The 22,470-nt window shown below is 65.1% G+C and overlaps 1 protein-coding gene across 1 annotated transcript; it reads left to right on the top strand.

Moving 5' to 3' along the window:
• The first annotated feature begins 352 nt into the window (after positions 1 to 352).
• On the top strand, positions 353 to 17,515 carry SH3D21 (SH3 domain containing 21). Its single transcript, XM_074934725.1, has 16 exons — positions 353 to 356; positions 1,401 to 1,561; positions 2,949 to 3,009; positions 5,336 to 5,451; positions 6,327 to 6,417; positions 6,765 to 6,859; positions 7,302 to 7,377; positions 7,889 to 7,989; positions 8,877 to 8,975; positions 9,745 to 9,781; positions 12,526 to 12,594; positions 13,228 to 13,519; positions 13,970 to 14,034; positions 14,758 to 14,873; positions 16,020 to 16,186; positions 16,899 to 17,515. The coding sequence occupies exons 1-16, from the start codon at positions 353 to 355 to the stop codon at positions 17,071 to 17,073; spliced, it is 1,725 nt and encodes a 574-aa protein (XP_074790826.1). The 3' UTR covers positions 17,074 to 17,515.
• Positions 17,516 to 22,470: the final 4,955 nt, after the last annotated feature.

Genomic DNA, 22,470 nt, shown 5'->3' with positions numbered 1-22,470 from the left:
TGCCAGAGGCTCCCACCGGTCACTGCTGCAGCCTGGGCTGGGACCCTGGAGAGTGGGGCAAGGCCCCGGTCCTGCTGCCTGGCCTGCAGCTCTGGCAGAGCCGGTCCTCTCATGCTGCTGCCTTTCTCCAAGGTCCTACGGCTCCAGCTCCGCTCCCGGCTCCTCCAGGCTGTAAAAAGCCCCATCGCCTGCACTTATCAGAACCGGCCTCGCCTGTTTGCCTCCCAGAGCCCGGCCCCCATGCCAGGCTTGTCATAACCGGCCTTCCCCTCCCAGCTCCGCGAGTCGCTTCTCCCCGCTCCGCGCTGGAGCCTGCCCACACGCTCTCAAGCAGGAGGCTGCGGGAACCACCATGGGTATGTAGCCCAGAGCGCTGGGGCTGGGCTGCCCAGGGCGGGGTTCACGGGGGCCATCTGGTCAGGGGCGGGGGGCAGGAGACGTGCCTGGAGACATTGAGTGCTGCCCACCTCACCCCACAGACGCGCGGCGATCTCAACCCTTCAGGGCAGGCGGGAGCGAGCCATGCTGCCCGCGACCGCCGCTGGGCCTCGGCTGAGCGGCCCCTTCAGCAGAGGGGCCACAGCCCAGCTGCTCTCCGTGTGTCACTGGGGCTAGCCAACGACCTGAGCTTAAGGCTTTGGCTTCTGTGGGGACCCCCTGCCCGGCTGGCTCCTAGAGCTTGCTCCCTGTCCACACGCTGAGGGGGGAGAAGCCAGGCACCTGCCCCAAAATGCTCAGTAGCCTCCCAGCCTGGGCACTGCACGCCCGCCTCCCCTCTGGGGCCCGGGGACCACGCCGCCCCCCTCCCACCCTGGGGCCCGGGGACCATGCCACCCCCCTCCCCTCTGGGGCCCGGGGACCGCGCCGCCCCCCTCCCACCCTGGGGATCACGCTGCCCCCCTTCCCCCTGGGGCCCGGGGACCGCGCCGCCCCCCTTCCCCCTGGGGCCTGCCCGAGTTGTCCCCACCTGCAGCGCCCGGCCCTTGGCGTTGCTCTCCGACTCAAGGCCCTGCCCCACTGAGCACCCGCGCGCCAGCCCCTGCTACCGTTACCTGTTGGCTGCAGAAGCGCCCAGGGCCCCACTGGCAGGTGCTGCCCAGACACAGCCAGTCCCGGCCCCAACGGGCTCACAGTCTAACCGAGGGAGGGAGCCACCCTCCAGGTGAGCCCCAGCCCTGACGCTCGCGCCCCCGTGGGCAGCCCAGAGCGATGGCTCCAGGCCCCGGGCGAGAGAGCCAGGGCTGTGGCTGGGGTGCCGCCCTTGCACCAGGCGGGCCAAACTGAGGGCGGCCCATGGGCCCAGCCTCGTCCAGGAAGCTCCACTCCTGCCCCCACGGGTGGGGGGTGGCAGCTTTGCCGAGCAGAACTCCCCTCTCAGCCTCACTCTCTCCCGGTGCCAGGGGAGGTCCTGGTTCTGGTGGACTTTGCCGGGCAGCGGGATGACGAGCTGCAGCTGAAAGCTGGGGACATCGTGCGGAAGGTGGAGTTGGGCCCGGAGGAGGGGTGGCTGCAGGGGGAGCTGGCTGGCAAGACGGGGCTCTTCCCCCGGCAGTTCGTGCAGGTGAGCGGGGCGGGGGATCCTGCCGGGTTACGGGGGGACACGCTGCCGTGCAGAAGCCAGAGCACTTCCCCTGCTCTGCCCAGGGGACCGGACCATCTTCCACATGCTCCTGCCCTCAGCCCGGGGCCCATCTCACTGCGGCCTGCTGGAGCCACTTCTTGCATGAGTTACCCCTGCAGCCTGGCAGGCCGGGTTCTGCAGGTGGCTTGGCAGCTTCCCAAAGCAAACCTGACCCAGGCGGGGGAGGGACCGTGCGCAGCAACCCCCACAGGTGCGCACGCCCATGCCCTGCAGCCACCTGGAAGGCGTGTCCACCAACACACACCCACAGGCCTACGGCCTGACGTTCAGGGGTGCTGAGCTCATGGGTCGGGGGATGCTCAGCAGCATTGGCCGTCAGCGTGCAGCTGCAAATCACGCAATGCAAAACAGGCCCCAGCTCTTCCGGTGTCCCAGCATTCCCCTGGGCCTGCCTTCTCTCTGTGGGGCAGGGCAAAGGGGTGGTGTCCCTGGGCCACACCCTCCCCAGTCACTTATATAAGCAGGACAGGCAGCTGCTTTCCCTTGCCACCACTACTCAGGGGGCTGCTGTGGGTGGGGGGCTGCTGTGTGAGACGGGTGAGCTGGGGCGAGCCGGCTCCTTCTGCAGCCCCTGGCTGGAGGTTGCCCCAGCACTGAGCCCACCCCCTTCCCTTGGGCGGGGCCTTCTGTGGTGTTTCCTCTCTGGATAATCCCAGGGGGGTGCACCTGGAAATGAGTGAGGGCTGATGCTGGTATTGGCCCTGCCTGGGGTGGGGCTGGGTCCCTCCTGCACTGGTTGCTTTCTGCCCATTATGGGGTGCTTGTGGCTGGGGATCCTGGGGTTTTCTTTTGCTCTTTTGTGACTCGGGCACAGGGCTGGGAGTCAGGACACCGGGCTTCTAATCCTGCTCTACCCAGGCTGCTGTGTGAGCTCAGTGCCCCCCAGCCCCACCCGCGTCTGTCTGTCCCGCGCGGACTGTGCTCTGTGTCCTGGGTTGTTGTGTGGCAGGCCAGGGAGGACTAGCGAGAGTGAGGGGTTAACTCTTGGGGAGCCCTTCCTCTCAGATGTCCAGGCTGCGCTAGACACTAGCCGGTGTGGGGTGCAATAGACCCACCTGAGTGCCCCCAAGCTGGCCCTTGGGGCTGGGACTGGTGCTACCCTCCTCCTCCTCCATCTAGGCCAGGCGCCTCATGAACCCTGAGCTTCCCCCATTACCTGGGAGCAGATCTCCAAGGTTGCTACGTCCCCGTGGCCGCGGGAGTTTCACTTCCGAGGAGCTGAGGTGCAACGAGCTGCAGCGGGTTTCACATCCCCCTCCCCCCAGCGCGTCGGCTCCTTACCCTGCCTGTTCTCTGTCTGCCCCAGGAAATTCCAGCATCGCTCATGGCTGACGGAGGTCGGAGGTGCCCCCGCTCGACCCGCCTTGGTGAGTGGCTGGCTCAGTGCGCCGGCGGGGCCCCTCGGGCAGGGCGTGCAGAGCACGGTTTCCAGGCTCCCTCACTCTGCGGGATGCTGTGGCATGAACCGTCGGGTGGGCGTGCAAGTGGTGGGTGCCATAGTAACCGGGGAGAAGGGGGCATCTGGGGACACGGGGTTTGAGATTGGCCTGGAGACGCACCTGAAAATGGGCTGGTAGCTGGAGTGCTGGGGGCTGGGCACAGCAGTGGGTGCCAGGACTCCTGGGTTCTGTTGCCATCTCTGCAAGGAGTCTCCAGTGTCCCTAGGTGCTTCTGTTGGGGGGAGCTCCCATGCACGCAGCCAGGGTGTCGCACTGCCCTTTTCACTGGTGCAGCATCACCTGCCTGTCCCAGACTCACTGGCTCCTCGTCCGGCCGGAGGCGAGCGGTGTCCTCAGTCTCTGTGCCTTGGCCATCTGGGTCCCCCAGCTGGCACACCCAGGTGCCCTGACCGTGTCTCCTTCTCCTCCCCTCCCCCCACAACTGGGTGCGCTGAGCCCGGGGGGACAAGACTCCCTGCTCCCTCTGTCCTGCCTGCCAAGGACCGCTCCCTTCCTTAGAGCTGGGGGTGGGACCCCCATACGGTCCCCGTAGGGCTCTGTGCCATGGTGGCAGCTGTCAGCTCAGGACCCTTCGCTCATCAACCCGTGGCTCTGCGCAGGGCCCAGCTGTGGCATTTTCACTGCCTGCCAGGCAGACCTGTTGTTGACACGCTGGCCTCTGATTGGCTGATGTACACAATGGGCCTGTTCCCCAAGCCAATGGGAACCCAGCAGATCACAATGGGTCTGGTGGAGCGGCAGCATCTCTGCTGCACTAGGGCTGGGGAGGGAAGGAGCCATGCCACTGCCCCCTGCCCTGCCTGGGCTCCCTGCAGTGCTGCCCACCACAGATTGGCAGCAACAGCTCCTAGTACCTCAGCTGTGGGCCGCCTCGGCTGCCTTCCCCGTAAGGGTCTGAACCTGCGCCCGCTGCCGTCGGCTCAGGATCCGCTTGCTGAACCACTGCCTGAGGCTGGGGACAGGAGCGGGAGCCGCTAGGGGGTACCATGCTGGGGGGGAGGTGGCTGCCTCCTGACTTGGGGGGTGGTGCAGCTCCGTTCTTCCTGCCACGCCACTGCAGTGTGCTAGGGCCTGATAGGACCCCTTGCCAAGGCCTCAGTCCCCTGCTTGGGCCAGGAACCAGCATGGGGGGCAGCCTGGAGCCGGACAGAGCCCACGGGGGTTCAGGGCAGGCTGTGAGAGGGAAGGGAGTGGGGGGTTGGCTGGGGGTGGGGGCTATTCCAGCAGTAGGGAAGCAGCCAGGTTTCCTGCTGGGGGGAGACGGGGAAATGGGCTTCCTGCCTCTTACCCCCAAAGGCTCCGGGTTTGCCAGCCAGGCCGCAGCCGGTGTTGAGCTGAGAGGGGTCTGCCTGGGGTGTGGGGTCAGTGTGTAGGGAGAGCGAGTTGGGCCTAGCCATGCCAGACACTGGCACCTCTCTGGCTCTCAGCCCCTCTCTCCTTCTCCCACCCCCGCAGCCTGGCCTCCCTCCAGCAAGACTGGCCTGGGAGGCGCCTGCCCTACACTAGCAAAGCAGCGTGCTAGGGACGAGTCCTCTCCTGTAAGGGAGCAGGACTTGAGCTCCCAAAGGGTGGGTGGGGAGCTCGAACTAAGGTGGGAGGTGGAAGTGGTGATCATTTCCTAAGCTCCATCCCCACAAAACAGCAAAATGAGGTTCCCGCGCACCACACCATCACCCTTCTTTGTCCTCTGCTTTAATCAGCAATGCAATGGTTATCAGGGCTGAGACCAGAAATGCCCTCATTAGGTTTCAGAGTCAACATTCCTTCTAGATGCACAGGGCAGTTCTCCACCTCTGAGTTCTCGTTTCCGGCTGTCTGCAGACTCAGGCAGGCTGGCTGCCTCGCTTCCCACAGGTTTCACGTTTTCAAGCATTGCTTCGCCCCCTTAAGGGCTGAAGCCCTGACTGTTTAGCAAGAGCTGAGATGGTGGCGCGCAGGGCGGCAGCCTCTGGGGGAGAAGGGCTGGTTTCACAAGCTGCTGGGAGTCAGCCCCATTCCTGGGGTTACCAGGGTTTGCAGGAGGACAGTCAGAGGAGGGGGAATCCCAGTGCAGGCGAAGTCTGGTGGCCCCTTATAAGCTGAGCCGTGAAGCTGGGACCCCAGCTTGCCCCTCGTGCATCAGACCAAGGGGTGGGATACAGTCTCTGAGCTCTTCCCCCGGCAGGCACAGTGCAGCCTGTCCCCCAGCCTCCCCTCTCTGAGTGACGTGTGTCTCATGCTTTTTCCACGCCAGCGAAGAAGCCACCGGTGCCAGGGCAGCGCTGGTGCAAGGCGAACTTCAGCTACACCCCGGAGAAGGCGGATGAGCTGCAGCTAAAGGCCGGGGAGCTGGTGCAGATCCTGCAGGAGGTGAGCAGGGCTGGGGGGCACCTGCCGGAGCCAGGGAGTGGAGACCCAGGCCCATGTGCCTGGGAACGGCTGAGGGTGGGGGGCTGGGATGCAGGTGCATTGTTCCTTCCTGGGGGGCAGGAAGGCTGGAGCAGTGGAAGGTGGCTGGAGGGTTGTTTCCAGCCCCTGGCACCTGTGGTATGCCTGTGTCTGGGTCACGGTGCTGTCTGCAGGCACCCTAGATACGGCCCAGCAGCAGAGGGCCAAGGCCAGAGGCCCATTCCAGCCTCCCCCTCCCCTCCGTGCCATGAGGGTAGCAGCGAGGCCAAGCAGGCAGGGCAAGATCCACTTCCCAGCTCCACCGGAGAGGTGTGCACAGCTCCCACCCCTCCGTGCAGCAGGGAGCCAGGGGCAGGCAAGTGCCCCAAAGTTGGGAGGGCCATGGGATGGGCAAGCAGGGTGGGGAAAGACCAGAGGCAGGTGGGGAGCTGGGCAGGTGATGGGAGACCTCAGGGGGGCAGCCTGGCCCAGTTCGAGCCCCTCTGGATCTCCTGTTCAAGCTACAAGAGTCGCGTCGCCCGGCATTGACATGAGCAGCCATGTCTGGGGTGGGGTCTGGCCGCGGCATAACCACCCACAGCAATGCTGTGGGTCGGGACCTGGGGAGGCTCTCTGTATCCAATGGCTGTTGCAGGGAGCGCTTTCAGGAGGTTGGTGTTTGGCTGGGATACCCGGGCTGTCTCCCAACGGCCAAGGGAAATGCCATAGTGGGGGGCTGGCCCGATGGCAGGGATAGGTACAGTGGCACCCTCCAAGCCTGGCTGCTGGAGATGCTCTGGGCGCACTGGGTCAGTGGCTGGCAGGGCTCAGCTCTGAGCCTTTCTCTTCCCCTGCAGATTGAAGATGGCTGGTGGCTGGGCAGGAAGAACGGCCAGGTTGGTGCTTTCCCCTCCAACTTCGTCCAGGAGCTGGACAGGCTGCCCCCAGGTAGGAAGGAGCAGGGAGCAGCAATGGGGCGAGGTAGCAGGGCCTGGCTCCCTTCTCTTCTGCTGCCCTGATCCTCCCCTCAGGAGAGACCCTCGGCTGCAGCAACCCATGGCATGTGGCGGGGCTGATCTGGGAAGACCCCAAGGCATGAAGCGTGAGCGCCCCCAGTGCTGTGTCCCCACAAGCCGGGGGTGGGGGGGTGTGAGGGGGGGCGGGCAGGGTCTGCGCGCCCTGAGAGCTGGCAGGTTGCTGGCGCTCTGGGTCACAGCAGCGTCTGTGCCCCCCGCGGAGGGGCTGTCCCATCCCAGGTGCCCTGAGATAACTCGCTCCCCCCATGGTGTGTGCAGGGCTAGTGGCCCCAGAGCCCCTCCCGAAGAATGGGGCTGGGAAGCAGAGGCTGAAGCTGACTGATGAGACCTTCATCGTAAAGGAGGCAGAGCAGGTGAGTGTGTTTGGGGGGGAGCAGCCCCTGGCACTGTGGGCAGAGGGCAGGCGGGAAGGACCGTCCTGGGATTCACCTTCCACGCTATGTCCCGTCCCCACCCCCCCGCCAGAGCAGCCCCAGAGACAGGCTAGCTGGTGGCCTGACCCAGCAGGTGAACCCGCCTGGCTGCTCCTGGGCCCAGGCCGTAAAGCCCCACCCAGGGGTGGCCAGTTGAGCTGGGACCGAGGGGAGCTTGCCCAGGCCCTTCCTGGCACTCCTGGCTACCCCAGGCTCACGTGGGCCCAGCTTGGTCTGGCTCCAGGAAGGGGGTCAGTGGAGGTGTCTGCCCCCACTCTGGGGTGCTCTTGGGGTGGGGGGTGGAAGCTCATGCTCTGAGCATCCCCTCCCTCCTGAGACACCCACTCCCTGAGTGCTAACGAGCCTCATGTCTCCTCTGCAGCCAGAGCCCCCCAAGAAGTTGGAGAAGCCCATCCCCACAGCCCAGAGCTCCCCGTCAAGCCAGCCCCCGCAGCCATGTGAGTGAGGCCTGCCTGCACTCCCCTGCCCCATGGAGTCTGCTGCTTCTGCTGAGTAGCCGTGTCCCCTGTGGGGGCCCTAGCTGGGGAGGGGCCATCCCTGGGGCCGTAGTGGATGGGAAGGGAGAACCCAACAGTCCTCAAGGAGCGATTCCCAGCCATTGCCCTGAGGCAGGATGGGTCCCTGCAGCCCAGGGAAGCTGCTTGCCCCAGGGCCTCTGGCCTAGGCAGTGGTGGGGCTAGGATCTGGGATTGGAGTCCAGGCCCCCAGGCCTGTGCTCCTGCTGGCTCATGCAGCATCTGCAGGGCAGGAGCATGGACCCTTCCCCACCCCCACTCGAGCAGGGTCTGAGTTCTGCCCTGCTTCTGCAAGTGCAATGCACGGGCTGGGTTCACTGGGCTGGTTCCTCGAGCGCACCTGGGAGAGGGGGTCCTTTCCCTGTGAGCAGCACAGCGTCCCCCACTAGTGACCATGTTGGGCTTTCCTCTGAGTCCCTCCCCTCCCACCCAGCCTGCAAAGCCGAGTACTGCAAGGCCATGTTCGACTATGAGCCGGAGCTCCAGGATGAGCTGCAGCTGAAGAGAGGAGACGTCATTTTGGTTCTCTGCAAGGTGGGAGCATGGGGAGTGAGCCAAGGGGAGCTGGGGATGGTGGGGGGGGTTGCCAAGGCAAGCTGTGAACCCGCTGGGGAGGGGGTGCTGATCTGCCCATCTCACTGGGGGGGAAGCCAGCCCCCTCGCAGCTGCCTGCCCCCCAGCCAGGGAGCAGCTCATTAGTGTGTCATGGGCCCATCACTGTGGCCTCTGGGCATGATACAGGGGACGCCGACAGCTCTGGCCCCTTTGCTCCACCAACCAGATGGGGGAACCCCAAATGGTGGAGCCTGGCACTGGAGGACGTGAGCCTCTGGGTCTTGACCCCCCAGCTCCACTGCCCTCTGATCCCAAGACACCCCGTCTTGTCTCAGAGGGGCTCCAAATCCTCCGGCTGGCTTCCCGGCTCTGGGAGCCCGGCTGAGATGCTCTTGCTGCCAGTCCCATCAGCACCACGGGCTGCAGCTTCTGGGGGCAAGTTCCTGTGTCAGCCCTCGTGTCCTGCAGGGGCCCCCGGCAATGCACCATCCCCGTGCACCAGGGAGGCGTGGGGCACAGGGCTCTGATCCCCTCCCGGCATGGAGGGAGCTATGGGCACCACCACGCACCCCCAGTGTCTTTCTTGCACTGCCCCTCCCGGCCGCATCCCGAATACCAGGGACCTCCAGGGCACTCTGAGCCCCTCCTGCTAAAGGGGTCTGGCCCCGGGTGGGATCTGCTGGCAGTGCTGGGTGCCATGAGGGAGCAGGGCAGGCTGGACCGGGTGCCACCTCCTTGGGCTTTGTCCTGGTGTTCACCCCCCTGTGCTGCGCGGTGTCCAAGCCTGTGGCCAGGGTGCTGGGCCATGCGGGGGACTCGGGGGTAGCACCCCGGCCTGAGCTGGGCACTCCCTGCTTGCCTTGCAGGAGACGGAGGATGAGGGCTGGTGGGAAGGGGAATGTGATGGCAAGAGAGGCCTCTTCCCCGATAACTTCGTGATGCTGCTGCAGCCCGTGGTGCCAAAGGTGAGTGTTGGGGTTGGGTGCCCCTGCCTCGGGCGGGCTGGCATGGGGGGGCCCAGTGAGCAGCCCTGTCTGGGGCGGGGGGGCGCCTGCCTCGGGGCAGGGGCTCGGGGGCCCAGTGAGCAGCCCTGTCTGGGGCGGGGGGGGCGCCTGCCTTGGGGCAGGGGCTCTGACGCCGGGAGCAGCCTGTCACTTGGGCAAATGGCTCCTGGCCCCATTGCAGTGGGGGTGGGAACGGCAGCACTCCAGGTTCTGTGTTCCCCCAGCAGGTGGCGCAGTGACCCCGAGGGAACACCCAGGGGTGGCCCGTGCCCGTCCCTTTGCTCAGCTGGTGTGAGGCACCCCCGGGGCCGCGGACAGGGGCCAGAAGTCCCTCTCCTTCCCTGGGCCGGGGCTGGCTGGGCACGCGGGCGCTGTGGCTGGACGAGGAAATCCACATGGCAAGCTTGCAATAGGAATAATAAATCCCTAGCTCAGCTCTGCCCGTCCAGCCTGGTACCCTGCTCCTGCTCAGCCCCTGGGCTCACCTCGGCCAGCACCCACCCCCGGAGCTGCTGAAAGGGGAGAGCCCAGGATGCGTCTGGCGGGGTGTGAGCTGGGGTGGGGCGGGGAGAGAATCCTTCCCAGCTGCAGGGAAGCTGATGGCCCCTCTTGCTGCCCCGTGCGGTGCTGGCCTGGCCCGGCTCAGACGCTCTGAACACGGGGCGAAGAATGGCCAGGAGCCGCGGCAGGATGTGCCCCCTCCTGCTCATCGTGCTCTGCTCTGTTGCAGGTTACGGCGGTGGTGCCCTCGCGGAGCCAGGAGTCAAGTAAGGAAGGAACCCACGGCGGGGGGGTCAGAGCTGACAGGGGCGGGGCCTGGTTGTGAGCCCCTCCCTAGTGAAACCGACCCAATGGAGGCTGTGGGCTGGTGCTGCCTGGCTCCCAGTCCTGGGCTATTGCCAAGGGGGAGGCAGGCAGCCAGCATGGCTGTTGGGGGTCCTGCCAGCCCCGGAGGCTGGGCTGGACGTGGGCTCATCCCCCAGAGCAGCTGTGGGTCCAAGTGCAGCTCAGAGCAGTCTGTGCATGGTCCGTGCTGCGGGGTCACCAAGACTCCCCCTGCTAGGCTGGCTGGCTGGCTTCTGGGTAGCGCTGCCAGGCAGCGAGCGGGGGACGAGGTGATGGCGCAGGCTCCTGACCTGCAGAGCTGGGCAAAGCCCTGGGTGCTCTGCATCTGTGACTTCCTTTCCAGCAAGGTGCTGGTTTCCTCTGCGTCACATGCCCTGGGGACAGGGGCTGAGCAGCAGTCTGGGGAAGGCTGGCTCGGAGCAGAGCTCTGGGGAGCTGCGGGCAGGTCCCTACTGACGGCTGGTGAGTGCAGCCAACGGCTGGAGTCCAGAGCCTGGGCCCAGGACTGTCCCCCTGCAAGCAACTTGTGAAGGCCCCGGGCGTGGCTGTGGTGGCAGGTACCTGCCTCCCCTTTGCTCTCTCTGCTGTCTGTGGCATGTGCATGGTGCAGAGTGGTTTGGAGGGGAGCGGTCCCTCCTATGAGCGACCGCTCGCTGTGCCAACTCTGTGCCCTCCCGCTCTAGCACCCTGGAGGATCCCAACGGGCTGGGCGTACAGGAGCCTTTCTGGGGTGGGGAACACAGCAGCTGCACCCCGGGGTTGGGGAGGGTCGGGGCTGGATTCAGCGGCCCTGGCAGTCTGCAGCATGGAGGTTCTTGCTGGGCCAGGGGCTTTGCAGGCTCCTGAAGTGTTGTCGTTTTTCGGCTTGGCAAGGGGCTGAGGGAGGGTGGCACCCCCCCCCATCCAGCCCATCTCTCAGCCCCACTCAGTGTCCCCTGGTGGCTGGTTATTGCTGGGGGGTGCAGGGGTCCAGCCAGCTGGTATCTGTTGGGAAGAGGCAGACTGAACCCACTGCCACGTGGCATCATTCTGGCCCCAGGATGGGCAGATCTTCCATCACCAGGGCTCTCCCCTTGGCTCTGCCTGGAGGGGCTCGCACCCCTCCCCCCTTGCCCTTTTGGCACAAGCTCCTGCACGGGGCCCAGGCAGGAGGTGTGGGCACTGTGGCCTGGGTGCCCCAGCCTCGGGGCTTGGCAAAGGGACGAAATCAGTGAGTGGGTGGCTTTGGTTTGTGTGAACCCTCAGGGGTCAGGGCTTGGTTTAGCAGAGGCAGGGCTGGCTGGGAGCCCAACTGTCTGCTCAGAGCTGGGGTCAGCGCTGCTGCGGTGAGAGCTAGCAGGGCTGCGGTGGGGTGGAGCTGCCTTGGTGTTATGTGGTGTAGCCTGTCCCCAGGGCCCAGCTGCCCCAGAGCTCTGGGGAGGGGCTGGGGCTGGTTTCCCAGCTGGGCCCTCCGCACGGATGCGGTGACGGGTAGGGGAGGGAGGCGGCTGGGACTGTCGGCCGGAGGGCAGCCTGCCCTGCAGTGGGGGGCCCATCTCTGCGCGGGACGGGGGCAGTGCTGGGGGTGGGGGCATGGGGAGTGTGCTGATGCAGCAGCCGGCAGAGGAAGTGCAGACTGCGGACACCGCCGCTGCCTGGGACCGTGGCCACATGTGACGACGAGCGGAGCGGGCTTTGTAGCTGCTGTGGGGAGCTGCTTGGAGCTGTCTGGGGGATGGGCCAGCTCTGAGCTCATCCCACCGCGGGGGTCAGACTCTGGGTGTATTTTGGGGGCACCCTGGGCTCTGAGATCCCAGCTGCTGTGAGCACCACCAGGGACAGTGCCCAGCTCCCCCTCCTGGTGCCCCTTGGCACAGGGGCAGTGATGCTGGCAGTGCAGGCAAAGTCCAGGCTAGCCCAAAGCCCTGCTCTAAGCTCTGTGCCCAGGGGGAGCTCAGGTCCCTGTGACTGTTCACATCCTGCCCCTCCCCCCCCGTCGCACGCACACACGCACACAGGTGCTGGGTGCCGCTGTCGCTCCCCGGATGCACCAAGCTGGGCTGTGTGGGTGTCAGCCCCAGGCCTCTGACTCGCTCGCCTTCCAGGAGCTTCTGACACCCCTGAGCGAGCACCTCTGCTCCCCTCGCTGGGCCCACAGGCCTGGGGCGAGCTCAAGATGCCATCTCTGCCCCTGTCCTGGAGCGGACAGGGCAGAGCTGTGTGTGCCAGGGCAGAGAACCCCACAGGCAGGGGAGCAGGGGCCAGGAGTGGGGCCCGAGTGTCCCCCCTGGGCAGGGCCGGGTTCTCCTCTCCCCTGGGCAGCCCCGTGGAGTCTCTCCAGTGTCTGCAAGACTGCACCCGACCCTGGTGAACAGATGGAGGTGGCCTGGTGTCGCCCCAGCCCTGGCCTCTGAGGGGAGGCGAGACTCCCGGGTGGATGGAGCCGGTCCCAGCGCGGGAGGGAGCCGGGCTGGCGGCCACTCAGGCCAGGGGGGGTTCCAAGCCTAGCCTCCTCCTCTTCCCCCCCCCCCAAAAAAATAAAAATAAAAAGAAGGTCCTGGGGCAGATGGGGCTGGGGACTATTGGGGCTGAGGGAGCAGGGACGGTGCCAGGGGGGAGCACACCCACCCCCGGCCACCACCAAGTCGGCCAGCACGTCACTTTTCCTCTCGCTCCTCTGTGCCAGTCTTCAGGCCGGAGAAGAAAGTGTCCAGCGCCAGCAAAGCGGAGCTGCGGCCCCCCCGAGAGCCCAAAGGTAAATGGGCCAGGCTGGCCGTGGGCACTGGGGGAAGTGCCAAGTCTCCACCCTGGTAGCAGGGGGTGTGGCAAGTGCCCGTGAGTTACTCCCCTGCACTGCTGGGCTGCTCCCCCGTGAGGGCATGTGCCGTGGGACCCAGCTGGATAAAACGGAGCCGGCTGGTAGAGGTGGGGTGTGCGGGGCTAGTCCCTCTTCCCCGTGGGCGACAGGCCGCAGCTTTCCCTCCCCTCGCCCCAGGGAGGCAGCTCAGGATCCCCTGGTCAGGCAGGGAGCTGAGGGGAAGGGCACTGCCAGGGCAGCAGCTCGCAGCCATCTGCTTCCCACATTAGGCTGTAGCCTGCCTGCCCCCTCCTGCTTCGGTCTGTGCCCTGGCCTGGCCCTGGGCAACTCCGGCCCCTGAGGCCAGCCAGGCTCCAAGGCAGCTGGGGAAGAGGTGAGAGTGCAGCAGGCATTTCCTGCCACGTGCAGCTCCCTGGTGCGTGCAGGGGAGTCACCGCAGCAGGCTGCCGATCTCCCAGCTGGGCCCTGAGGCTGCCATGGCTGGCACAGGCCAGGGCTAGCGTCCAAAGACCAGTATAACACCAGCACGTCCATGGCCCCGGGGTCCAACGCCCCTGGCCCTCGGCCAAGAACGTGCCTCTGAGGGGGACCCGGCCTTGATGGGGCCTGGGCTGTGGGCCCTTGTCTGCTGGCTGGGAACTGTCCTGGGACCCAGGCTGCAGCCACTGGCCAGTCGTGGGCTGGGAGCGGTAACTTCTGGGGAACAGCCCGGCTCCTGCTGCTCACCTGTCCCTCTGCCCCCAGTGCCCAAGGTGCAGAAGAAGATGGATCTGCCCAAGATGAACCTCCCTGCCAGCAAGAAAGCGGCTCCCGCCCCTCCCGTGCCTGCCAAGACGAAACTGGCTTCCAACCTCGCGGGCAGGTGAGGGGCCCCTGCCCCCTTCCCTTGTGCAGAGGGCAGGCTCTAGCTGGTGGGGGAGGTCTAGGCATGAGCTGCCCATTGTTGCAGGCTGGCAGGGGGTGGGGATGTAGCGCTGTGTCGGGTGGGGGCCTCTTCTCGCAAACCTCCCAGGGGTTAATCTTGGTATTCGGGGCAGACGCTTCCCTCCCTGCCCATCTGGGCTCAGCCCCCTGCCTCTAGCTCTGATAATGCCATCACCAGCTTTGCAGGTGGCTGTTAAACTTCTGCAAGGGGCGGAGCAACTGAGTTAGGCTCCTCCCTCCTGCCTGGCCCCCCAGGTGGGCAGGGACTGACTGGAGTGGGATGGACACAGCACCTGGCCGAAGGGGAGGCGGGAAAGAGGCACAAGGGGGTGGGGGCTCTGCGGGCTGCTAGCCCCCTAATGTGCAGGAATGTCTCTGCCTTTGCTAGGCCCCCCTGCACCCCGATGAACTGTGCCCCAGCCAGTGGGGAGAAGAGCAAGCCCAAGGACCCAGGTAAGCCTGTTGCCACCTGGCACGTTCCGATCCCTCCCTTCACTGGGCGGGCGAGTAGCATCACTCCCTCCGGTGTCCAGCTGCGGAGCCCTGGGCCAAGGGGGAGCTGCCCACCAGTCGCTGTGGTTGGAGCCAGGCCTGCAAGATGGAGGAGTCTTCTGCCTCATGCAGGACTGAGGGCATTGGGGCAGGGCTGGCACCTCCAGACTCTGCCCTGCCCTGGGTTCTGAGCACCCCCGGCAGGCGCGCTCTAGCCTGGGCTGCTCCTGAGCTAGGGAAGTGAGGAAATTGCTGGGGTTTGTGTGTGAGGAGCCCACACAATGTCGCAGGCCTCCCGGTGCTGGCTCGCCCAGCTAATCCACTCGGTGCAGAACCCAGGAGTCCTGCTGACCGGTCCCCTGCTGCAGCTGTCCAAATCTCTCCCTCCCTTCAGCAGCAGAAAGGGGGACCTGCCTTGGGAGGGCTGGGAGCAGCTCAGTCCCCGTACAGCCCCGTGCTGTGCCCGGCCCAAGGCCCAGGTGTTCCAAAGAGCTTGGTGCCTCAGGTGGGTGCTGAGCTCTGTGGATGCCCCGCTGGCTGGGCATCGGTCTGGGTGCAGAGCTCTTCAGCCTGACAGCACCGCTTGGAACCGGTGGAGTCCTTGCACCGGGGGCCTCTCTGGAGTCTGGCTCCAGCTGCATTTGCTGATGGGCAGGGGGCTGCTGGTGCCTCTTGATTCTGCAGATGCAAATTGCTTTGATGCCATCCTGGTCTCCAATGCCAAACTGAGCCACCCGACCACGACCCGTCCCAAAATGCCAGGCAGGAAGCCGCCCAGCCAGCCGCCCGCTAGCTCTCTGGTGAGTGTCTGGGCAGTGCCCCTCGCTGGGGGTCGGTGGGGAAGGAGTGGAAAGGGTGGGACTCGCTGGGCTCGGTGGGCACAGCTCTGGGTGCCGCATTTGCTGCCCACAGCTTCTCTGCTGCAATTGCCTTGTCCGGAGAGTGAGCGGCTCTCACCGCTCTGTTCTCGCCCCCCGCCCCGAAACGCAGAGTCCCAGCGCTGGGGAGGAACGTCCCACCTCCACCCAGTGCTCCTTCTGAGCCGGCAGGGCCTGGCGTGTGCTCAGCACCAGGGCGGAGACCCTGGCCTTGGCACCGACTGGTTTTAAAGGTGCTGGCTGGATAGTTTGGACCTGAAATCATGGATCAGTGCCAGGCTTGGCCCATGGGAGCAGGGTCTGGTGAAGCAAGCGAGTCCCGCCCTCTGCCGCAGGGTGTAGACCCAACCCCGTGCACAGATAGAGCAGCATAACCCCCGCCCCACACGCAGGCCGAGTGGCGCAGTGGGCAGCAGGAGTCAGTCTCCTGGCGGGTCCCAGGCCCTGCCCCAGGAGCCCCGTAGGATGGGTCGGCAGCACCGGAGCTCTCTGGAGCTCCCGTGGGAGGAGCTGGGTTAACAAGTCACATGGGTGCTGGTGAGGGTGGTGGAGGAGGAGACGCCGAAGAGCAGGGTGCCGCCTCGCTGCCAGGGTCACGGCAGGGACGGGAGCGCGTGTGTGGGGCAGGCAGGGCCAGGGCCACTTCCCTGGGGCTGGGGCTGCACTCAGGGTAGGGGGAGCTGCACCCGAACCATCTTTCTGACCCCATGCTGGCCCCTCCCCTCCCGTCTGGGGATCCCGGCATGTGGGCCGGGTGCTCAGAGCTGGGGAGAAGGTGCAGCATGGGTGGCCCCAGTGCCATGGCTTTGCCCTGCAAGGGGCACCCAAGGGGGAGCTTGGCTGGCAGGACCCATTCTGTCCTTGTCCTGTCAGCTGATGGGGCCAGGTAGCACCAGTGGGGAGGTGGGTGCTGGAGACCTGCTGCGTTCCCTGAGGAGCTCTTCTGAGGGCAACGCCTGCCCAGTGCCCGTAGCTCTGGGACTGATAGGTGGGGGTGCCCAGTTGCAAAGGGTGACTGGCTTTCCCTGCCCCTGCTGGGATTCTTTCCCATCGGTTCTGCTCCTGCAGAAGGCACCCCTGGTCCCAGCCAAGAGCAGCATCCAGGCCAGGGAGCTGCAGTCCCCAGAGAGCCCGGGGGACCCCCCTAAGGCGCAGGAGAAGCTGTCCCTGGAGGTGCTGATGGCCGAGATCCGGTCCCTGCAGATCGTGATGGACCTGATGAGGGTGCAGCACCAGTGAGTGGGGCTGAGTGGGAGGGAGGTGGGAGCTGTTGGAGCCCTGGCAGGTGCTGACCCCAGTGGCTGATGGCCAGCCGGAGCGCCCCAAGTTTGCCAGCTGCATGCAGCGTTCCCCATCCCCAGGGGACGGCACGAGACTTTGCTTCCTAGCTGTGCTTGGAGCTGCCTCTCTCCTGGGCTGGTGGCAACTGCCTACAGCAGCCTCGGCCCTGGCCTGGCCTGCCAGCCTGTATGCACGTCTACCCTGGTAGGCAGTGTCACACTCGGGGCCGGTGAACCCCGGCCAGGGCAGGCCTGGTGCCAGACGTGGCTGAGAGCCCTGTGGCCGGCGTATCAGAACAGCACGGGCCGGTCGTGTCCATGTGACCCGGTAGAGCAGTGAATCGGCTCGGGGTGCCGTGGCTGGAAGGGGAATGAGGTCCCAGTGTCCTGCCCTGTTTGTACAGAATCAGGTGACCCCTGGGAACCATCCCCGGGCCTTGGGGAGATAGGTTTGGAACTGACCTTCATGGGAGGCCCTGCTTCTCCTGGGCCCAGCCCAGGCCCTGGACTCTGGCCTCCGGCAGGCTCTGCAACTCAGGCCCATGAGAAGCAGCTGGGTGCTCCTGGGTCCCATGTGCCTGGGGTGACTTCTTGGAGCTGGCTGAGTCCCCGGCCCTGGGCCCCCAGAGAGCCAGCCCCTGCCAGCTGTGTGAACTACCGTTTGCAGGAAGGACATGGAGGAGCTCAAGATGGAAATGCAGGAGGAGCGGGCCAAGCGCATGGTGCTGCAGGTGAGAGCTGCTGGGGACGCGGTGCTGCATGGGAAATTCAGGGGTGGGAGTTGCCCCAGCCCCTCCCTCACTGGGATCCCACAAAGCCAAGCCTTGTCACTGGGGTGCTGACCCCCCCAGAACCAACCTGCGTCATGCTGCTGCAGGGAGCTCTGCGATAGCAGTGTGTCCATCAGTGAAATCCCACTCGCCTCCATCCGTGGGGAGGGGCGTGGGTCAGAGCGGGAGCTGGCGCTTGGAGTTGGATATAGGAGGATTAACAGCTGAGCCTGTGGATGGGGGCAGCAGGGCAACTGCATCTTCATTGTGTGTGGTGCCCAGATGCCCCGCAGATGGGCACTGGCTGAAGAGTGATGGTTGCGGTGACCCTGCTTTTCCCATCGGTAACCTGGGGCCTGGGTGCCTTGCTGTTCTCCACCAAGTGCTCGGGGATGCCCGTTCTGAGTGGCGACCTGAGGCGCTCTGTCTGGGCAGCACAGAGAGCGGGGCTGGGGTTTGCCCTGGTTCCCTTCGCTCCCACTTGTCTCTCCTTTGCAGGTGGAAATCGAGAGCATGAAGCAGATGCCTGCCCTCGATGGAACAGACGTGGCAGGAGCAGGAGCAGCTGTGCTGGGCAGTGAATTGGAGGAGCTGCCGGCCACACTGTGACGTCCACTGTGAAGAGGCCCGCTCTGCAAACTCTGCTGGGGCTGTTAAACTTGCAAGAGAATTGCTGGCTATTAATTCCCCTTGGTGTACGTTCACCCCGAGGCCAGATCCCTGCCCTGGGTAGTGGGGAGAAGGCCCAGAGCCCCTCCAGCTCATCTCCTGCTGCGTCTGCTCACTGGGCCCTCAGGGGAAGCACTATGAGGAGCTCTGGGCCATGCAGCCCCATGAGCACTGTGGTGGGGTGCAGCCTTTTGCCCGCTCCGGGTCCCGCTGGACTGACCCTCTGGGGGATGCTGGCTTTGTGATGGGCAGCACGGGGCACCTCCCTGCTGGGAAACAGTCGGGGCCGCCAAGGGAGTTAGCAATGCCCTAGCAGGACCAGGGTGTTAACGCCAGCAGTGCACAGGCCTGGCCTCATGTGGGGGCCTGGCCATTGCCTGGATTTAGCCAGCGCTGGGCAGTCATCGCTCCCCAGGCCCCATCACCTGCTCAGCTCTGAATTTCCTGCATATAGGCCAAAGGAGGCCCCTCCATCCCCCTGCCCCAGGAGAGGCCGCCCCATGTCCTAGCAGCATCCGTCCCTCTCTGGAGATGGGTCTTGAGCCCCTGTCTCCCCTCTTCCCCCACCCCGACCTGTCCCAGCCTTGGGCCGTGCTCGTCCACATGTTGTTCCCAGCCCCTCTGTGTGTGGGTGTGTGTGTGTGGGGAGAATAGCCATCTCTTAGCCCAGCACAACTCTCAAAGCCCACCTGTGACCCTAGCCCTACAACCTGCTGGGGACTGCTGATGCTGACCCCTCCCAGAGAAAAAGCCCTGTGCTGACTGCCCCCAGCCCTGTCTGCTGCGCGTCAGCCCTGGGGTCACCGGACCCTGGGGTCTGACTAGACCAGGATAAGAGGGTTTGGAACCACTTTGCCCTAGTGCAGACAGCCATCTGCATTGTCCTGGTCAGCTGGCCCTGTGGAGTGGGCTCCCAGCTAACATGTTGCATCCTGCCCTGTCCACACTAGGGCGCTCAGATGTGTTGGCTAAGCCGTCCCTGGGCCAGATGTGGGGGCGGGAATCCTCATCGTGGTTAACCTGTGATAACTCATGCAGGCTGGACCCCTAGGGTTCCCCAACGCTTGTGTCCTGTCTGCACTAGAATCTAGTCGTGTTAGTGAGCACGTGTTCAAATGTGGCTGAGCATAGGTGTCTGTGGAGTGGCCCTTGGTGTATGCCAGCCTCCTTCCCATCAGGAGCCCTGTCCGATGCCTCTGGCTCTTCCCAGGCCCTCTTACTCCTGAGAACTGGGAGTTTCTCCCTCGCTCTGGGAACTGCTCTCTGCAGTGGTTTGGTTCCCGCTATGTTTGTCTGACATGGGGGTGGGTCTGGAACAACTGTGAATGTCCCTTGCCCCCAGGAGCCGCTGGCCGACAGCCTGAGGTTTTAAAAACTATTTTATAAATATGTGTAAAATTTTAATAAACTATTTTTATACAAATCTTAGCTGCTGCCTGGCTGCTGTAGTGTTGACAGCATCTGTGACGTGCAAGGCGCTGTACAAACTTGAGGGGAGAGCCGGTCCCTGACCCGCTGAGTTGGAACAGTCCAGCCACAGGCAAAGTGCTAGGGAGAGGTCAGCCTGAAAGCCAGGAGCTCGCTGCCGGCCAGCTCATCAGGTTAGCTCCAGGCCGTGTATTTCTCAGTCTGGGGTGGGGTGGTGAGAAATACCCAGGCGAGGCCAGTTTGGGTTTTCTTTGCCTGGTTAAAGAGCAGTCTGTGTCCTAGCGCTTTCCCGGCTCCCGCCAGCCCCTCCTGGCTGGGCAGTCACATCTGCTCCTCTGGATCTGCCACAAAGGCTCCAGGCATCCTTTCCACGGCAGCCTCCCCAGGAAGCTGCTTCCTGGGTCCTGGCTTGGCAGAGCCCATCTCCTCCTTGCTGTCAGCCTGGTACCCCTGCCCCCCTGAGGCCTCACCCCTGGGGGGCCCCACCTGGCACCCAGCCCCCTGCCCTTGTTTATCAGCTCGGTGCAGGTCGACACAAGCCTCTCTGCATTCTTGGCAGCCTGCTCGCCCTGGGGCCGGCAGGCCACATCTGGAAAACATCTGGGTCCTGTTACCGCTGGCGGCGGGGGGGCCCTGGTGGGAATGAGCTATTTTTGTACTTTGGGCTGGGGTGGAGCGGGGCTGTGTCCTCAGGCAGGGGAAGGTTTCGCTCTTCTCCCACACACACAAAGGCGGGGGGCTGCTGCCGAAATGTTGCTTGAGGGCTGCCCCAGGAGCGTGCAGCGAGGCTGTGGCCTGGTAGGGGCAGCTCTGGGCTTGTCCGGGCTCAGCACAGCTCCTGCTGTTCGGCCCGCCTAGGGCTGGGCTGGGACCTAGCCCTTCGCTGCCCGGCAGCCAGCTGTTCCCATGCAGCAGGCTGAGTGGTCGTCCCCTTGGTGCCATGTGGCACTGCACCACCGTAGGCAGGTGGCTCTAGGCTGCCACAGGATCAGTGCCAGCTGCTGGAAGTGAGAGCCATGGGGGGGCTCCTTCATGCTGTCTGAGGGGGGGTGGCGGCCCAGGGGGGCACCTTGCTAGCTCCAGCGAACGCATCCCCACATGCCCTGGGCTGTTCACACAAGGCACTGAACGAACAGCAGCGCTGGCTGGGGTGCAGAGCGAAGGGCAGCCCATGGGTCACGAGGCTGGGGAGGGGGGTGTAACTTGCCATGGACTTTGAAAGCAGCCCAAACCTCAGCGGGCTGGGAGCCACCCCATGGCCCTGGCTTGTGGCTGGCTGGACTAACCCCAGCGGGCTGGCCTACCCGGCTGGCAGCCAGCCCAGAACCGCCAGTAGTGTGCACGCACCCCCCCAGGCAGGAAGCAGCGAGTGACTGATGGGGCAGGTCAGATGTTGCCGGAAAGGGACAGCAGCTAATTTTAGCAGGAATGCTGGGGCCAGGGGAGGGGAAGGAGCCTGGGAAGGTTTCTCCAGACAGCCGTTCCCCCACGGGTGGGGGAGGCTCGGGCTCAGGAGCGAGGTGATGGGGGCAGGAGCAGCTCCACCGCCCGGTTCTGCTGGGGCTCCGAGGTGCCCTGGGGCATCTCCCCCGCAAGGGCACAGGCTCTAATGCCTGGACCATCACTACTCCTTGCACCGACTGCCCTGGCGGCTGCTGAAAGGGGTTCTCACCCCCAGGCTGCAGCCAGGGAAACTGAGGTGCAGAGAGGGGGGATGTTGACCCAAGCTGCACAGCAGGGACGGGGCTGGAGGCCTTGCTGCTGTTGCAGGCAGGGCCATGCTGGGGTCCACCTCACCGTCACCCAGGTCTCCAGCGTGCTGCATGCCCTCCACCAGGCCTCCCTCTGCCAGCCCCTGGGGGCTGCCCTGCAGTGATTCGGCGCTGGGTGAAGCCTGGGTGGGGGCAGCACAGCCATGGGGAGGCTGCGGGGGCTGGAACCTGTCTCTGGAGCTCAGGGCTCCCTGCACTCTTCTGGCCTGCTCAAAGGAACAGGCTGCTCCTAGCAGGCAGAGCTGAGCTCCGGCCTGGGCCGCTGCCCTGTGGAGAGCAGCCGGGGGCGAGCCCTGGGGGGCTGCGAGAGACCATGCTGCTGCCTCGGGAAGGGTTCCATGCTGTTTATAAAAGCACGTTCCAGGGCCAGAGGGCTCTGACCTGGTAACAGCGAGCTCTGCCTACCTTGCACAGCCCCAGGGGCTCTCTAGCGATGGGCCCCATGCTGGCGAGACCCTCGTTTGGCCAGAGCCAGGCACTGCATGCACAAAATCCTGCTTTGGGGCTGCCCCTTGCTCCTGGGCACACACCCCAGTGCCCCTGGCCCGGGCAGAGATGGCCAAACGCCCTCACCATGTTGCCGCAATTAACGTCCTTTGCAAACCCCCAAGGGACAGGGCCGGCTTGGTCTAACCCCCTATATGCCCCACCCTCTGGGAACAGGGGCAGGCTGGCCAGGCACCCACCAAGCTGGCTGGAATGGCACGTGGGCCTCACAGTCCCACCAGGGAGCTGTGCCCCTGCTGCCCAGGGAAGCACCGGTGACTGACCTCACCCACGCTAGTGAGCTGCCAAGGGGCTGATTGGGGGCCAGGCTGCAAGCTGGAGTGGGTGGGGGCAGCATGAGTACGACTTCCCTTCCAGGAGCTCCCCAGGGAGTGGCTACGGGGTGGGCGGAAGGAATCGTACCAACTGTTCAAGGTGCAGCAATGTTCCTATGCCGCATGGTGCCACCCTAGTGTCCAAGAGAAACACCGTGCCCTGGCCCTTGCCCCTCCCAGCCACTGCTGGCTGGGGGTTGGGGGGAAGGCACAGCCCATGGAGAGGCTCCCTGCTGCCCTGGGGGTGAAGCTGGGGGCGGGAGGAGGGCTGCGTGTCTCTCTGCAGGCAGATATGGGGAGGCAGGGGCTTGGCGGGGCTGCGATGGCCCAGCTGGAGTTGGTCTAAGAGCCGCTGGGGCATGGGAAACTCGTCCTGTGACAGAGACACACGGCAGCTTCCTCTGCCTCCAGCAGCCCCCAGGAAAGCCCAGCCACCAGCTGCATCCCCAGGGCCTGGCACAGACAGGGTACCCAGAGTGTAAGAGTCACGGTCCCGAGCCCCTGCCCCTACCCCTGTCTCTCCCTTCCTATGCACCAGAGCTAGACACACAGTCACCGGCCCCAGCTCATCACCCCCCTCCCTGCAGCTGCTGGGCCCCTGGCTCCTTTCACATCCCCAGCCACCCTCAGGAGGCCATGCTGAGCCAGTGGCCAAGAGGAGCTGCTCGTGCCCTGGGCGGCTCAGCACCATGAGCTCTGGGGCTTGTCTGCCTGAGGGGCTGGCAATGGGCTGGACTGCTGGGCCAGGCACTGTCAGTGCCAGGAAAGGGGTCCAGTCA

The sequence above is a fragment of the Natator depressus genome, chromosome 19 (assembly GCF_965152275.1).
Source record: "Natator depressus isolate rNatDep1 chromosome 19, rNatDep2.hap1, whole genome shotgun sequence".
NCBI lineage: Eukaryota > Metazoa > Chordata > Testudines > Cheloniidae > Natator > Natator depressus.
This window is presented reverse-complemented; position numbering and strand designations above follow the sequence as displayed.